Raw genomic sequence first — 17,453 nt, 5'->3', positions numbered from 1 at the left:
AGCTAGGTGGACAGTGTCCCTGGGTGAAGCACATGGTGTCAGCAGTGGTGTGTAGCTAGGTGGACAGTGTCCCTGGGTGAAGCACATGGTGTCAGCAGTGGTGTGTAGCTAGGTGGACAGTGTCCCTCAGTGAAGCACACGGTGTCAGCATGCTGTGTAGCTAGGTGGACAGTGTCCCTGGGTGAAGCACATGGTGTCAGCAGTGGTGTGTAGCTAGGTGGACAGTGTCCCTGGGTGAAGCACATGGTGTCAGCAGTGGTGTGTAGCTAGGTGGACAGTGTCCCTGGGTGAAGCACATGGTGTCAGCAGTGGTGTGTAGCTAGGTGGACAGTGTCCCTGGGTGAAGCACATGGTGTCAGCAGTGGTGTGTAGCTAGGTGGACAGTGTCCCTGGGTGAAGCGCACGGTGTCAGCAGTGGTGTGTAGCTAGGTGGACAGTGTCCCTGGGTGAAGCACACGGTGTCAGCATGCTGTGTAGCTAGGTGGACAGTGTCCCTGGGTGAAGCACATGGTGTCAGCAGTGGTGTGTAGCTAGGTGGACAGTGTCCCTGGGTGAAGCGCATGGTGTCAGCAGTGGTGTGTAGCTAGGTGGACAGTGTCCCTGGGTGAAGCGCACGGTGTCAGCAGTGGTGTGTAGCTAGGTGGACAGGGTCCCTGGGTGAAGCGCATGGTGTCAGCAGTGGTGTGTAGCTAGGTGGACAGGGTCCCTGGGTGAAGCACATGGTGTCAGCAGTGGTGTGTAGCTAGGTGGACAGGGTCCCTGGGTGAAGCACACGGTGTCAGCAGTGGTGTGTAGCTAGGTGGACAGTGTCCCTGGGTGAAGCGCACGGTGTCAGCAGTGGTGTGTAGCTAGGTGGACAGTGTCCCTGGGTGAAGCGCACGGTGTCAGCAGTGGTGTGTAGCTAGGTGGACAGTGTCCCTGGGTGAAGCGCACGGTGTCAGCAGTGGTGTGTAGCTAGGTGGACAGGGTCCCTGGGTGAAGCACACGGTGTCAGCAGTGGTGTGTAGCTAGGTGGACAGGGTCCCTGGGTGAAGCGCATGGTGTCAGCAGTGGTGTGTAGCTAGGTGGACAGTGTCCCTGGGTGAAGCGCATGGTGTCAGCAGTGGTGTGTAGCTAGGTGGACAGGGTCCCTGGGTGAAGCACATGGTGTCAGCAGTGGTGTGTAGCTAGGTGGACAGGGTCCCTGGGTGAAGCGCATGGTGTCAGCAGTGGTGTGTAGCTAGGTGGACAGTGTCCCTGGGTGAAGCGCATGGTGTCAGCAGTGGTGTGTAGCTAGGTGGACAGGGTCCCTGGGTGAAGCGCACGGTGTCAGCAGTGGTGTGTAGCTAGGTGGACAGTGTCCCTGGGTGAAGCACACGGTGTCAGCAGTGGTGTGTAGCTAGGTGGACAGGGTCCCTGGGTGAAGCGCATGGTGTCAGCAGTGGTGTGTAGCTAGGTGGACAGGGTCCCTGGGTGAAGCACACGGTGTCAGCAGTGGTGTGTCGCTAGGTGGACAGGGTCCCTGGGTGAAGCGCATGGTGTCAGCAGTGGTGTGTAGCTAGGTGGACAGTGTCCCTCAGTGAAGCACACGGTGTCAGCAGTGGTGTGTCGCTAGGTGAACAGTGTCCCTGGGTGAAGCGCACGGTGTCAGCAGTGGTGTGTAGCTAGGTGGACAGTGTCCCTGGGTGAAGCGCACGGTGTCAGCAGTGGTGTGTAGCTAGGTGGACAGGGTCCCTGGGTGAAGGGCATGGTGTCAGCAGTGGTGTGTAGCTAGGTGGACAGTGTCCCTCAGTGAAGCACACGGTGTCAGCAGTGGTGTGTCGCTAGGTGAACAGTGTCCCTGGGTGAAGCGCACGGTGTCAGCAGTGGTGTGTAGCTAGGTGGACAGTGTCCCTGGGTGAAGCGCACGGTGTCAGCAGTGGTGTGTAGCTAGGTGGACAGGGTCCCTGGGTGAAGCGCATGGTGTCATCAGTGGTGTGTAGCTAGGTGGACAGTGTCCCTCAGTGAAGCACACGGTGTCAGCAGTGGTGTGTAGCTAGGTGGACAGTGTCCCTGGGTGAAGCACACGGTGTCAGCAGTGGTGTGTAGCTAGGTGGACAGTGTCCCTGGGTGAAGCACACGGTGTCAGCAGTGGTGTGTAGCTAGGTGGACAGGGTCCCTGGGTGAAGCACACGGTGTCAGCAGTGGTGTGTAGCTAGGTGGACAGTGTCCCTGGGTGAAGCGCATGGTGTCAGCAGTGGTGTGTAGCTAGGTGGACAGGGTCCCTGGGTGAAGCACACGGTGTCAGCAGTGGTGTGTAGCTAGGTGGACAGGGTCCCTGGGTGAAGCGCATGGTGTCAGCAGTGGTGTGTAGCTAGGTGGACAGTGTCCCTGGGTGAAGCACATGGTGTCAGCAGTGGTGTGTAGCTAGGTGGACAGGGTCCCTGGGTGAAGCGCACGGTGTCAGCAGTGGTGTGTAGCTAGGTGGACAGGGTCCCTGGGTGAAGCGCACGGTGTCAGCAGTGGTGTGTAGCTAGGTGGACAGTGTCCCTGGGTGAAGCACACGGTGTCAGCAGTGGTGTGTAGCTAGGTGGACAGTGTCCCTGGGTGAAGCGCACGGTGTCAGCAGTGGTGTGTAGCTAGGGGGACAGTGTCCCTCGGTGAAGCACACGGTGTCAGCAGTGGTGTGTAGCTAGGTGGACAGTGTCCCTGGGTGAAGCACATGGTGTCAGCAGTGCTGTGTAGCTAGGTGGACAGGGTCCCTGGGTGAAGCGCATGGTGTCAGCAGTGGTGTGTAGCTAGGTGGACAGGGTCCCTGGGTGAAGCACACGGTGTCAGCAGTGGTGTGTAGCTAGGTGGACAGTGTCCCTGGGTGAAGCGCACGGTGTCAGCAGTGGTGTGTAGCTAGGTGGACAGTGTCCCTGGGTGAAGCACACGGTGTCAGCAGTGGTGTGTAGCTAGGTGGACAGTGTCCCTCAGTGAAGCACACGGTGTCAGCAGTGGTGTGTAGCTAGGTGGACAGTGTCCCTGGGTGAAGCACACGGTGTCAGCAGTGGTGTGTAGCTAGGTGGACAGTGTCCCTCAGTGAAGCACACGGTGTCAGCAGTGGTGTGTAGCTAGGTGGACAGTGTCCCTGGGTGAAGCACACGGTGTCAGCATGCTGTGTAGCTAGGTGGACAGTGTCCCTGGGTGAAGCACACGGTGTCAGCATGCTGTGTAGCTAGGTGGACAGGGTCCCTGGGTGAAGCACACGGTGTCAGCATGCTGTGTAGCCCGCCAGCAGGTGTGACAGCCCCAAGAGCAACCACTCATTCCCCCAGCCGTGGCTCTGCCTTCATGTGGCCTCTGGGGGCTCCTGGAAAAGCACATGAAGAGAAATGTGGACCCTCCTCACTCCCCAGGAGCCTCCTCTTCCCTCCGCCATGGTTATTTCAGATTTGAGTATTTCAAGGCTCTGGTGTGTCTGGGCCTGGAGGGGACCAGCCACAGACAAGCTGGCCCTTTGGGGACCCGGAGGGTGGCTCCAGGAGCTCAGTCCCACTGCAGGAGCGTTCTTTGTAAAGTAGAACGGGCTCCACGAAGCCCACCCAGGCCCTTGCAGCTGGGACCGCAGCAGCCTGTGTCCCAAGCCCCTTTAGCAGGGGCGGGCAAACCCCGCTTCAGGACCGCGGGCCTGGTGAAAGCCAGTGCTCTGCTGCCACACGGTTTCCACCTCTCTGAGCCTCAGTTTCTTCACCTGTAAAGTGCAGGTGACGTGATTCCTGCTACTGGCAACTAACAGCAACCCCCCCAAAAAACAATTGTGTTGTTAGTTGGCAAAGAGTCCGCTCCAACCCACGATGACCCCACGTGCACTCGGATGAAGCGTCGTCTGGCCCTGTGCCACCGCTGCTATGCTCTCGTCCGTGGTCGCAGCCACTGTGTGTTTTGAAGGCCGTCCAGCCTGAGGGGCTCATCTCCTGACACTATGCTGGACAGTATTCTGCTGTGATCCATAGGGTTCTCCTTGGCTGGTTTTGGTGGTTCAGGGGTAGAATTCTCGCCTTCCATGAAGGAGGCCTGGGTTCAATTCCCGGCCAGTGCACCTCGTGCAGCCACCACCCAGCCGTCATTGGAGGCTTGCATGTTGCTGTGAAGTTGAACAGGTTTCAGCAGAGCTTCCAGACTCAGACAGACTAGGAAGAAAGACCTGGCAGCCTACTTCTAAAAATCAGCCAGTGGAAACCCTGTGGATCACAAAGGTCCAATCCCATTGTGCGTGGGGTCGTCATTGAATGCAGGCCAACTGAACGGCAAGTAATAGCAGTTTTTGGACATAGATCACCAGGCCTTTCTCCCTGGTCTCTTAGTCTGGAAGTTCTGCTGAAACCTGTCCACCATGGGTGATCCAACTGGGATTTAAAATACTGGTGGCATCGCTTCCAGCATCACATAAGCCACCACAATGTGACAGACAGGTGGGGGATGGCACAGGTTTCTCTTAGGCTGGCAAAGATCTATGGGCCGTGATCAGGTGGCCTTGTGCAAGCTGCAGGGCTTGCAGTGGGGGACGCGGCCCATCCGCCACTTACCCGCTCCTGAGTGGCCCCTGCACCTGCAGGAAGCAGCCCTTCCTACCAAGGTGGGGACGCCTATGCATGTCCAGGCCTGGACCCCCAGCCCAGGCCTGGCAGAGAGGAGGGGCTGTGTAGAGGGGAGAGAAGGGTTGTTTACCCCACTCTTCAGCAAGGGCTCATAGTCTCTCCCCTCTAAGAAGGCCTCCCCTAGCTGACAGCTGCCTCTCTCTGACTCCATGGTCCTAAATCAGCATAAAGCCATCAGTCGGAGCTGGAGACCTCAGGCCGGGTGGGAAAGGCCTGGAGGGCCAAGGCTGGGCCAGGAGAGGGTGGAATTGCCCGGGCATCACCGGAGCCTTCAGTGTCAAGTTGTGTACCCATCCTGGCTGTAATTTTCCCCAGGCACAATTCAGCAGATTAGAAAGAAAATGAGAACTGCTGGACCACATGGTCCCTGGGAGTGGGAGAAGGAAGCCAGAGGGTTGGCGTGAGCAGGAAGAGGCAGAGAACTGCCCGCTGGGGACAGGCTGGGCTGCAGCGTGTCACTGCACACGGCTAGTGGGGCAGCCTCTGAGGTTTATCAGGAGCAAGGCAGTGCCAGGGACGGGTTCAGCAACACTTCCAGATGGCGTGGGGGGCCGGTCACTAGCGTGACCCCATTCTTCAAAAAAAGGCCCAGAAAACAAAATCCAGAAGAGGATTCCTGTGAGTTTACTGATGATTCGGACAAAAGCACGCAGCCTCTTTGAAAGCCTGAAGGAACGGCACGGAGAAGACTACCATGAGTACTTTATTGCCAGCACTGGCTGGTTTCGTGGCTTCGAACACAGATTTGGCTTACGTGACGTGCATATAACTGGAGAAGCACGAAGCACCAATTTTGAAACTGCCAAAAAGTTCAAGGATGAGCTGGACAAGATGAAGTTTGGGTTTATAAAGATACTGATAATAGAGGCAATGATAATGAAAACTAAAAAAAACAGGTGTTCAAATTATGTCCGAACCAACTTACGATGGAGTCTTGGGAACAGAACCTGTGGTAATGGGGACTGCGTGTACGTAAATCTGAGATGTCTCCTCAAGGCTCTGGTGCTCCCTAACTTCAGGCCATCCTCCCCCACCATCTTGTTTCCTGGCAGGAGATGAGCAGGTGGCCCACTTCCTTGGTGCAAGTCTACCTCCGGCCATACCTGTACTAGAAAATTAGCAACATGGTTATGAAAACACGAAGGTGGTGCGTTGTATCGGCTTAGCTGTGTAATGGCGGGTTTTTCTCCGTCTCTGCAGTCTCACATCCTGGTGTGATGCTTCTTCAATAATGAAACTTTCCTTTCTCTTCTTTAAAAAAAAAAAATCTTCCAGCTGTGACCCCTACAGTGTGCTTAGTATAAAAGAGATACTCAGATGCATTTTAGAAAATGTTCCGTCCAAAACAGGGACTTCAGTCATCTGGTGAAAGGTCACATCTGTGAAACTTCGCTTCCTGAGAGGACAGAAAAATCGACGTATTGTTCTCGTGATAACAGCTACAACTTGACTTTGATTGCATGGAAAACTTTAAACATGTTTACTGATAGTGGGGATGGCGCCAGACCGGGCAGCGTTTTGTTCCATCGTGCACGGGGTCACCACAAGTCAGGGGCCAACTCAATGGCAGCTAACAGCTGCATAGTGTTGAACCCTCCCTGCAGGCCAGGATTCCCATTTGAAGGTTGTGGAAACTGAGGCCCAGAAAGGTTAAGTGACTTTCCAAACACCACACAGCATTGAGGTTAGAATCAGATTGCCTTGCTACCCACTGGGCCAGGGACCTTCCCTGTCACTTGCCCTGGGGACACCCCCTCCTGCATTGAGCCCCAAGTATCACATTTTCAATTAGACAACATTCTGAACTGCTTGCAACCTCTGGTGTCCTTTACAGGCATCTTGGGTTCAAGGGAGATCAGGCAGGTCCCCACAGAGTAGGTTTGCTGATGCAGCTAGCGTGGGGAACAGTGATAGCTGAGCCTTATGTCACGCTGGGCCCAGCTCAGGGCTTCATGTCCTCACTGACCTCACAGCCCATGTGGTATTTACTGTCATCACCTTTTTACAAGCGAGAAAACTGAGGCCAAAGTGACTGAGAGACTTGCCCAAGGTCACCAAGTTAATAACAGAGTTAGGATTCGAACCCAGGTCATCAGGTTTCAGAGTGCTCCTAACTCCTGACCATGGATGGGGCTGCCCTTCAGAGCCCCCCGGAAGACCAGGGGTTTTTCTGTGGCCTCTCGGGCCACCCTCCCTGTCAGTCTTCTCAGCTGGTTGCCGAGGTGGATTTCTACTCCTTGTTTTGCCCATGAGCAGACCAGAGGTGACAGGGCTGGCCCCAGCTGGCCCTGTCTCAGCCCAGGCTAAAGCAGCCGCTGCCACAGGAGCCCCTGGGGAGCTTGCTAGTGACCAGTCACTGTGTGTGTGTGTGTGTGTGTGTGTGAGTGATGGTGGTGGTGGGGCCTGGCTTTGTCAGGGAAGGGGATCTCGTGACCCGCCAACAGCTTGCCGAGAGGCCCACTCACTCTGCCATCTAGGTTAGCAGGGAGCAAGCGGACCTTTCTCCTGAGTTAACCAGGACATGGAACCCTGGAGGCGCAGTGGTTAAGCGTTTGGCTGCTAACCGAGAGGTTAGCACTTCAAATCCACCAGCCACTCCTTGGAAACCCTAGGGGGTAGTCTACTCTGTCCTATAGGGTCTCTAGGAATCAGAGTCGACCCAACAGCCACGGGTTGGTTTGTTTTAACCGGGACACACAGGCAGGGGCTGCCCCGGCTGCGTGTGGACAGTGGCCAGAATGCTGTCCTGTGCACCTTGGAGCCCCGCCCCCGTGAGTGCCTGCTCAGACTGGCCAACGCCTGTTCCTATGGGTGCACCCTGGGTGGGCCGGGCAGGTGGGTTGGTGTGTGGACACGAACCCAGTGGCAGGTTCTGGAGCACAGGTGGGGCCCTTCACCTGTGGTTTGGGTTCCCTCCCAGGAAAGGGTCACACCTTTACCTACACAGCCTGAGGAGCTGCCTCCAGTTCCCCCTGGGTACCTAGAATGGCAGGAGTTCTTTACCCCCCAGGCATCTCCAGCTCACCCCCAATCCCTTCCCTGCCCCACTTACCCACTTGCTGAGAATCCAGAGCACAGGAGAACTCTCAGTGGCAAGGGGATGGGTGGGAAGCATCACCACCTCCCTTGGGCCCAGAGCTCCATCACAGTTCTCCGCTCAGGATCTGGAGGCCTGGGTCATTGTTCCATGTCTGGGGTTCAGAAGACATCTGGAAGGGCCTTGCTGGGCGCTAGGGGGTGCTGAGTTTGGGGCCTTGGTGTGGGCTGAGTGGGGGTGTCATTACCTGAGATGGGGACCTGGGAGGCATTATCTGGGATGCTTCACGTTCGCAGTGGCTCTGCCATGCCCTATTGGAGAAATATAGGAACTCAGAAACTCCTGGGGGCAGATCCAGATTCCAGGGTCAGAGGGGGCCATGGATGGGACCAGACAGGGACAGCAGGAGCGGGGCAGGGCAGGCGGCGAGGGAGTGTTGGGAAAAGGGGAAGTTGGGCAGTAGTGCCCATGGGCCTTGGGGCCACGTGGGAAGCTCTGTGCCCTGCGGGGTAGCCCTCAGAGCATCAGCCCAGACTGGGTGCTGCCAGGGTGCATGGTGGAGGGTACATGGTGAGGCCGCCCAGGCCTGGTCTGTGTGTGCCCTGGTCTGTGTGTGTGCTGGTCTGTGTGTGCTGGCCTGTGTATGTGCTGGTCTGTGTGTGCTGGCCTGTGTGTGCACTGGTCTGTGTGTGCTGGTCTGTGTGTGCTGGCCTGTGTGTGCGCTGGTCTGTGTGTGCCCTGGTCTGTGTGTGTGGTGGTATGTATGTGCCCTGGTCTGTGTGTGTGGTGGTATGTATGTGTGCTGGGTCAGCAGAGTCTCTGAGCGGCGCCCGCCCAGCCTGGGAGCATGCCCTTTCCCCAGTTGTCTCCAAAAGAGAACAGATTTCTGCTGAGGCTTTTCAAGGTTAAGGCAGGAATTGTTTTTCTAAGACCCGTTCCACCTGTCCCCCATCACCCAAGCCTTGGCTTCCTGCTTCTTCCACCCCAACCCCACCCCAGAGGCCCAGCAGGGTAGCTATGGGGGCCCCAGCCAGGGAGGGCTGCTGTTTGAGGGTACAAGCCTCCCTTCACATAACTCTAGCCCCACGAGCCAGGGCACACAGCTGCAGGCTGCTGCTATGAGGGTAGGCCCCTGGACCCTTTCCCCCACCCCCACCAGCCAGCCCTCGGCTACCTCTCTCCTCAGCCCAGCCTGGGCCCAGCTGCTCCTCTGGGCTCAGGACCCCCCACCCTGGGCCAGGCAGGGGTGGGCTGCCCTGGGCACTCGGCAAGCAGGACTCGGTGACCCATGCACCAGACACAGTCTTTCTCCCCATTCATAGACCCCAGTCAGCGAGGCAGCCAGGGTGAGCTCTCCATAGCCCAGCCCCATCACACCAGCCCTGGTCACAGACCTCACTGGCACTGCTTCCCAGCCCCTCACAGCCACTTCCCCTAGTTCTGCCCAGGATTCAGCCATGTCCAGCCTTGAGTGACCTTTCACCCGAGTGCCTTTTCCTGGGCCAGTCCTGCAAGGTGTCTTCTCCCATCCCACCTTGTCCAGCACAGGCTCCTGCTGTCTGTCCAGATGCTGCCTGAACGTCCAGCTTCCTGTCCCCTTCGGGTGGACACCGGGGCTGGTGCCACCCCTCCAGGCCCTGCATTCCTTGAGGGCCTGCCTCCTAGTCCTCAGGGCGCCGTGCTGACACGGGCTGTCCTGGGGGAGCCTCCACAAAATGTGAATGGATGGACAGATGAACAGCAAGGACAGGCTGCGGGGAGGGCAAGGGCCTGGAGAGGCTGCCCCAGCAGGTGAGAGAAGAGGAGCAGGTCCAGCAGCTGAGCCCATGCCAACCTCGTGCCCTCGTCTCCCTCTTGTAGATGAAGATGACGCCAACAGACTGGGGGAGAAGGTGATCCTCCGGGAGCAAGTGAAGGAGCTCTTCAACGAGAAATACGGTCAGTGTCGTGGGGTGGGGTCGTGGGTCAGGGGTTGTGGGGCGGGGTCGTGGGGCAGGCTGGTTTGTCCTTTTGCCTTTTTCACTTTTTATTTTGGAATTAGTTTTTAAGCAGAGAGAATGACGTAATGAACCACCTTATAACCAAAACCCAGTTTGTATAATTACCAACATTTTGCCAATCTTATTTCATCTGTTTCCATGTCAACCCTTTTATTTTTTTGGTATTTTAAAACAAATCCAAGACATCATCTAATTTCACCCACAAATACCTAAGTAAGGACCTTGCAGGAGCCCCTGGGTGGTGCACAGAGTTAGTGCTCAATGACAAGCCCAAAGAATGGTGCCCCCAGAGGCGCCTCAGAAGACAGGCCTGGCGACCTGCTTCTACAAGCTCACAGCCTTGAAAATCCTGTGGAGCAGTTCTCTGCACACACGTGGTCGCCATTAGTTGGAACCTACTCGATGGCAGCTGACAGCAACAGCAAGGACTCTACTTTGCTCTAACCTAACAACCGTGGATTTTAAGCATACCAGGCCCTCACCTGTCAGTCCTAGGTGTGCACACTTTAAAATCATTGTGCCAGGCACGTACAAAAGTACCTGTTTTGTTGTCAGCATTGGGTATTATGCTTTTAGTTTTACTAGTTAGTAAAAAATGGTGTACGTGTTGATTTTTAAACACTGGGGGTATGATGGCTGAGCTGGGACATGCAGGACTTCAGCCCTTTTTCCAGAGGGCCTCGCCTTTAACAGGGGACATCTGCACTGACCACCTGTGCCCTCCAGGTGAAGCCCTGGGCCTGAACCGGCCTGTGCTGGTCCCATACAAACTGATCCGGGACAGCCCAGATGCTGTCGAGGTCATGGGCCTGCCCGATGACATCCCCTTCCGGAACCCTAACACGTATGACATCCACCGGCTGGAGAAGATCCTGAAGGCCCGAGAGCATGTCCGCATGGTCGTCATCAACCAGCTCCAGTGAGTGGCCCGGCACCGAGGGCAGGGTGGACAGGTGAATGAGGGCCATGGAAAAGGGCACTCCTTGGGTCTAGAGGGGACATCCCCAAAGCAGGTCCCACCAGCAGTTGGCAAGAAAGAGAAATAGAATGTCCTTTCAGTTGCACGGAGTCCAGGAGACGGGCCTGCTGATAACCCTAGTCTTAGAGACGAGAAAACCAGTACCCAGAGGAGGAACGGGGCAGCACAAGTCACAGTGTGCTGGGACCCAGACCCCCTTCTGCTGAACCTACAGCCCCAACAGTCATGGGGTTGCTTATTTTTAAAGTTTCCGTTAAAATGTGACTTTTTCTGTCTGTCACGTGAACTTATACCCATTTTAAAAAGAAAATAACAGTAATTCATTTTCTCATCACCCAGTGTCCATATTTTACTATATGTCTTCTAGACTTAAAAAAAAAAAAAAAGGACATGAATAGTTTATTTGATTATTTCCAGACTTAAAATATACGCAGCCAACTTGGAAAATACAAAAAGGTAGAAGAAATAAACAAGATGACTTATAACCCTCTTACTGAGGACAGCCACTGTTCACACCACCGTTCACGCTATACCCATTATTTTCTCTACGCGTGTTTTCTTTTCAGTTTTATAATAGATGTTTTAAAATTGGAATAATATTTGTATGTGGCAAAAATAAATAATTTTCTTTAGAAGCATTTAAAATGAAAAGTAGGAGTTTCTCTCCCCCTCACAACAGTCCGCCCCTTAGAAGTAACTGCCAGAGAATTCAGCAACTGAAAGAAGGAAGTGCCCATCCCCCATAGCCCTACTTCCCAGGAGAACCACTGAGAACATTCTAGAGCTCTCCTTCCACGTTTCGACTTTGCATTTAACGCCACGTGTATGTATGTGTGTGCGCGTGTGTACATGCTGACACATACCTTTTCTGGAAAATGGAACCGATCATACAGTATTTGTAGACAGAGGAAATAAAGTCTGATGTTTTGGGTCTGGCCGTCTCTCACTTTTAGGGACATGAGCTTTACCCAGCCATAAGAATTCTCTTGAATAACTGACCCATCGCTTGTATTTTAGATAGACCATAGTGTGCTCTATTGAAGGACTAGGTTGCTTCTAGTGTTTTTGTTAATATTAAATGCTACAAGTAAAATAAAATTTAAAATTAAAAGACAGCGCCCTCCCTTTATAGGTGAGAAGGCCAGGGGCGATCTGCCCAGCGTGGCACCGTCAGCTCCAGGCTGGTGATCGTCCACCTGTGCTGTGGGGGGGGCTCGCCGTTTTCACTCAGGTCCTACCTGGCTAACAGCCCACCAGCAGTGGCATGTCACTTCAGGAGAGATGTTCAGATTCAGGGAGGAGGAGAGAGGGAGGGAAAACTTCATCTTCTAACTGCCAGCCCCTTCCTTTCTTTTTTAGACCCTTTGCAGAAATCTGCAACGACACCAAGGTGCCAGGTGAGTCGGAGACCCCAGAGGCCACCAGAATCTGCTGCCTTCAAAGGCTCAGGCAGATCTGTTCCAGGTGGGCCCTCAATAGGTGGCTGACCACAGAGAGAAAAGTCTAGTTCCCTCCCCACCCCAAGAGGCTCCCAGGAGCCTACAGGTACCTTCGGAGGGAAGGCCCTGCCATGGCATGGAGGAGCAGGTCAGCTCAGCTAGAGAGGGTGAGGGGCAGGCTGGGGCCAGGAGGGGGTGTTGGGGGATCACAGGTCCTACCCAGGTAGGTGAGTGACGTGCCCAGCAGGGGCGAGGCAGGCAGGCACTGGCCACTCTCATTCTGCCTATGTTTGCAGGGCACACGTCTGCATGAGGCCGTGGTCTTTTAGAACCTCTCGTTCACAGGACCTGGGACCAAGTGGTTCTGACTGAGGAGCTGTGTGCTAGGACCCAGGAGAGTCCATTTTACAGCTGGGAAACTGAGGCTCAGAGAGGGGAAGGGATCTGCCCCAGGTCATGTAGTGAGTCAGTGGCAGCTGAGCTGAGCCACAGGCCACCACAGACCAGTGGCCCTTGTGTGGCCGCTCAGTGAGGACAGTGACAAGATTCAGTGAGCACCCCCCAGCCTGAGGCCCTGACTCCAGATGTGTCCAGTCTGGTCCAGCCCACCCAGGATGTTCCAAATCCAGGACCCTGCAGGGAGCCAATTGCAGGGCCTCCTGTGGCCAGGCACAGCACGGGACACACGGGGAGAGGGGTGACGGGGGTCGAGCCCTAAATACAAGGAACTGCCGTCAGGTAAGAGGCAGAGGCTGGGGAGGACAGATGCGCAGAGGGTGGGTGCTGCCCCTTACACCCACCACTCCCCCCACCGTGGTCATCTTTAGGATCCTAGGGTGGCCCCAGAAAGTGACAGTCGGCACCTCTGACTTCTTTTTCACATGGAGCCTCCTCCCTGGCTCACAGCCTGGGCCCCTCCCGCCACCAGGGGCTTCATTTATGATGTCGCGGACCTGGGGCTCTGGTTTTTCTTCACAGGTGCTCTGGACAGACAGTTGTCCCCTGGGCTCAGGCTGCCCTCACGCACTTTGGCATTAATTTCGTATAGAGACCAAAGCTTATCAGTGGTTACCAGAAGTGGGAGGGAGAGTCCCTGGGTGGCTTAAATGGTTTGCACTTGACTACTAACTTAAAGGCTGGTGGTTCACACCCACCTACAGCACCTCGGGAGAAAGGCCTGACTGCCCTCTTCCATAAAGACTACCACCAAGAAAACCCTACGGAGCAGTTCTACTCTGTAACACGTGGGGTCACCCTGAGTTGGAATCAGGTTAATGGTTACTCAGCATGATGAATGTAATGTTGAATTGGAAAGTGTTTTGTTATATATGTTTTTACCACAATTAAAAAATAAACCCTCTGACCCTGACAGTATGGCCCCCGGACACCCTTTCAGCTCAGTAATTGGGTCACTCCTGAGGTTCACCCTTCAGCCAAAGATCGAACAGGCACATGGAATAAAACAAGACAAAGGGGCGCATCAGCCCTGGGGCGGGGACTGGAAGGCAGGAGGGAACCGGAAAGCTGGTAATAGGGAACCCGGGGCTGAGAAGGGAGAGTGTTGACATGTCGTGGGCTTGTTAGCCAATGTCATACAGCAACATGTGTACCAACTGTTTGATGAGAAATTAGTTTGTTCTGTAAGCCTTCATCTAAAGTACAATTTTAAAAAAAGGCAAAAACCCTTTGGTGGGCTATGTTAGGTTCCCATGCAGTTAACTGCCCGCTTAGCCCAGACAGAGCCCTGATGACAGGGCGCAGTTATAAAGTCATGTGAGTTCAGTCCAGCAGCAGCAGGACACCTGCTGAGTCCCACTGCATACTGGGCTGGGACCTGGGCTCTTTCAACACGTTATGGCATTTGAGTCTCACCTCCCTCTTCTTTTCCCCATTTGGCTCAGAGCAGTTAATAAGTTCACCCAGGGTCACACGGCTAGTCAGCGGCAGCAGTGACTTTGAATGTGAACGTAGACGTCTGTAGCGGTGTCTGGTCTTCGTTGGACCTGTGAACGCTGGTACTTCACAGTATTGACACCACACATCGGCTGTTACCGTAGGGACAGTGATAATCCCAGTTCTCAGTTTCCGAGTATTTACCGGTGCCAGGGATCATGCTACGTGCTTTGCACGGGATTTCATGGGACTTCCCAGAACACTGGGACAACCTACTTTCTGTTGTTGCTAGCTGCTCTCTCTGGCCCCCAACTCGTGGCGGCCCCACACCCAAGGGAACAAAACACCGCCTGGTCCTTCACCATCCCGGTGATTGGCTGCAGATCGGGCCGTTGTGATCCATGACGTCTTAATTGGCTGGTTTTCACAAGTAGATCTCCAGGCTTTGCTTCCTGGTCCATCTCAGCCTGGAAGCTCCGCTGAAACCTGTTCAGCATCGTAGCAGCACACAAGCCTCCCCTGACAGACGGCTGGCAGCTGCACGTGAAGTGCACTGGCCGGGAATTGAACCCTGGTCTCCTGCCTGGAAGGCGAGAATCCTACCACTGGACCACCACTGCCTGCATCAGTATTTACGTTTTAGTCATGAGGAAATGAAGGCTCAGGGCCACTAAGTAACCTTCTCCAAGTCTGAAGTCTGCCCGACTCTGGGGGCAGTGCCCCTAGCCATACCCCATGCGGCGGAAGGGGTGCTGGGGCCCACGGAGGGGCCCTGGGAGTTTTAGGGAGGCTGGAACTCTGCAGTTTGGATGGTCTGGGAAGAATATAAGGAGGACTGATGCGTTGGCTGCTAAGCAAAGGTTCGAGTCCACCCAGAGGCACCTTGGAAGAAAGGCCTGGCGACCTACGTCTGAAAACCCCGTGGAGCACAGTCTCCTCATCACACTTGGGGTCGCCATGAGCGGAGCCGATGGCAGCTGGTTGGGTGTTTTGGTTTGGGGCCTGAACTGGCCTGCTGGCAAGGCCTGCCTGAGTGGCAGGGTGGAGCGGGGGGCCCGGAGAGGGAGCCGAGGGACGAGGCGGAGGCAGCCTCGGCCACCAGTGGGCCAGGAGCTTGGGATGCTGAGAAGGGAGCTTGAAGCCTGAAACAAACAAAAGAATCAAACCCGTTGCCACTGAGGAGTCGATTCCAACGTGGTGACCCCATGTGTTACAGAACTGTAGCTTCCTAGGGTTTTCTTGGCTGTTATCTTTATGAAAGCAGATCGCCAGGCCTTTCTTTCACAGCTCTGCTGAGTGGATTTGAACCACCAGCCTTTCAGTTGGCAGATGAGTGTAAACCATTTACACCACTCAGGGACCCCACCAAGGCCTTTTCCTGGCGAGTCGGGAGGCCGAGCCAGAACGGCTTGGCACCCAGTGTTAGCAAATCTTTCCTTCTCTCCCACCAGCCAAAGACGGCAGCATTCCCAAGCGCAAGAGGAAGCGGGTCTCTGAAGGAAACTCCGTCTCCTCTTCCTCCTCGTCTTCCTCATCCTCGTCCTCGAACCCAGAGTCTGTGGCATCGACCAACCAGATTTCACTCGTGGTAAAGCTGTACAGATTAGACCTGGCCTTTCCCTACTCCGGGACGTGGTTTGGGGTGCAGGCAGGCACTGGCCCTGAGTGAGGCCCTCTGCCTCAGGGTTGCACACATACCTGTCTGTCTGACCCACCAGATAGTCTGTCCCTGTCATGGGGCTCACAGCTGCCCCGCAGGAATTCACATCCCTGTGGGGCTGGCGGGGAAGCCACAGTCCAGGAAAGGGCAGGACAGACACCCTCCACAGCCGCGCAGAGCAGGCTCAGTGGCTGCTCCCGGGTTTGCAGGAGTCAGGCTGGGCTCACAGCTGCTTACACCATGTCCATGAGCCACACCCCCACACTGGGACATGCAGGTGTTCCACAATTTACAGATGGGAAAATGGGACTCAGGAGGTGGGCTGCCTTGTGTGTGGCCTCACGGCGGGTCAGTGGGAGATGAGACCTCCCCCAGGGCGCCATCCTTTCTGCACTGTTCTGAGTTGGGTCCCTCCCACCCAAGAGGAAAGCCTCCCTAGGACACCCACTGCAGAGATCTCTCTGTTGTCAGATATTGGCTTTAAAACTTTAGCTCAAATGGGAAGAATATTTGGATACTTTTTGAAAATGATTTTAGGATTTCTTTACCCTTGGCCTGTCTCCTTTGAATGCCTTGTGGGAAATCCAACCATCAGGCTTTGCCTTAACCTCACTTTGCCAGAGTCCACCCCGCCCATAGGTGCATAAGTGCCCACAGAGGGTCACCATCTTCTCCCACCCCAGAGACCTGGCAGCTTCCTAGGTGTGTGAGGCCTGGAGGGGGGTGAGCTTAGGGGTGAGCGCCTGGTCCTCAGGTCTGAGCCACATGACGGTCCCTGGGACACAGGTGGGGCCAGGTCAGAAGGCTCCGGCCTACGCTCCATGGCCACCAGTCAACGGTGTGGCCCTAGACAGGTCACATCCTCTCTGGGCCTCAGCGACCTCCGAATACAGAGCATCTGAGGAAGCCCTTCAGGAACAGGTGCTCTCCACGTCACCTAGAGTCCTAACCCGGACCTTTTGTCCCCCTTTCTCTAGCAATGGCCAATGTACATGGTGGACTATGCCGGACTGAACGTGCAGCTCCCGGGACCTCTTAATTACTAGACCTCAGCGCTGACTCAAGACCTCACTCAGAAAGACTAAAGGAAATGTAATTTATGTACAAAATGTATATTAGGATATGTATCAATGCCTTTTAGTTTTTCCAATGATTTTTACACTATATTCCTGCCACCAAGGCCTTTTTAAATAAGTAAAAAAAAAAAAAAAAAAATTGCCTTTGCTCTTAACTGGTGCAGATTCTCTTTTGGAATGGCGGCCACGGCCGTCCCTGGAGATGAGGTCAGGGGAAGCCCAGCACGGTGGCCTGCCAGGGCCTCCTCCCCAGTGTCCCTAACACTGGGCCTGGTATCTGGGTACAGAGCCCACTCAGTTCTTTGCTGCTGGACCATGTGGCCTCAGAATGAGGAGCCACGGAAGGCAAAGTGCCAGGCTCATCTCTGCTGCCAGACGGCGGCCAGAGCCACAGGCCTGCTAGCTGCCAGCTTTGTGCAGCCCACAAGCCAGGACCCCATCCTTCCTGCTCAGGGGGAAGCCGGGTAGGTGGGGAGGGAGGGGGCTTCTCATAGCTCACCTGGCCTCAGGGGGTGCATGGTGGGATAGGGGGACTGTCCTGGCCCGTCACTCAGGTGAAATCAGAAGTGTTAAATATGATAATCAAATGTCAACCAGGGAGTGAATGAGGAGGGAAGACATCTGGGGAAGGGGGTTTTGGTCTGGTCCTCGAGGGATGGGTGGATTTAGGGTAGAGCTGAGGGCATTGGAGTAGTGGGAATGCCAGGTCACAGCCGTGTTCCAGAAAGACCACCCTGGTGGCAGAAGGGGCAAGACTGGAGGCAATAA

General features: G+C 55.2%; 1 protein-coding gene and 1 long non-coding RNA gene across 5 annotated transcripts in view; both read left to right on the top strand.

The window, feature by feature from the left end:
- GTF2IRD1 (GTF2I repeat domain containing 1) overlaps positions 1 to 16,786 on the top strand; it is a 152,836-nt gene extending 136,050 nt beyond the window's left edge. For all 4 annotated transcript variants that reach the window (XM_049904779.1, XM_049904778.1, XM_049904777.1 and 1 more), the window contains 5 exons: positions 9,499 to 9,576; positions 10,365 to 10,557; positions 11,977 to 12,014; positions 15,401 to 15,537; positions 16,587 to 16,786. In XM_049904779.1, the coding sequence (XP_049760736.1) occupies positions 9,499 to 9,576; positions 10,365 to 10,557; positions 11,977 to 12,014; positions 15,401 to 15,537; positions 16,587 to 16,655 (515 nt within the window). In that variant the 3' untranslated portion in view covers positions 16,656 to 16,786. The remainder of the gene's footprint in view (positions 1 to 9,498; positions 9,577 to 10,364; positions 10,558 to 11,976; positions 12,015 to 15,400; positions 15,538 to 16,586) is intronic.
- On the top strand, positions 1,467 to 6,544 carry LOC126087371 (uncharacterized). Its single transcript, XR_007519744.1, has 3 exons — positions 1,467 to 2,071; positions 2,390 to 2,442; positions 2,973 to 6,544. It is a non-coding gene; the product is annotated as an uncharacterized LOC126087371 (long non-coding RNA).
- Positions 16,787 to 17,453: the final 667 nt, after the last annotated feature.

The sequence above is a fragment of the Elephas maximus genome, chromosome 12 (assembly GCF_024166365.1).
Source record: "Elephas maximus indicus isolate mEleMax1 chromosome 12, mEleMax1 primary haplotype, whole genome shotgun sequence".
Classification (NCBI taxonomy): Eukaryota; Metazoa; Chordata; class Mammalia; order Proboscidea; family Elephantidae; genus Elephas; species Elephas maximus.
The sequence above is the reverse complement of the archived record's forward strand: the minus strand, read 5'-3'. Positions and strand labels throughout refer to the sequence as shown.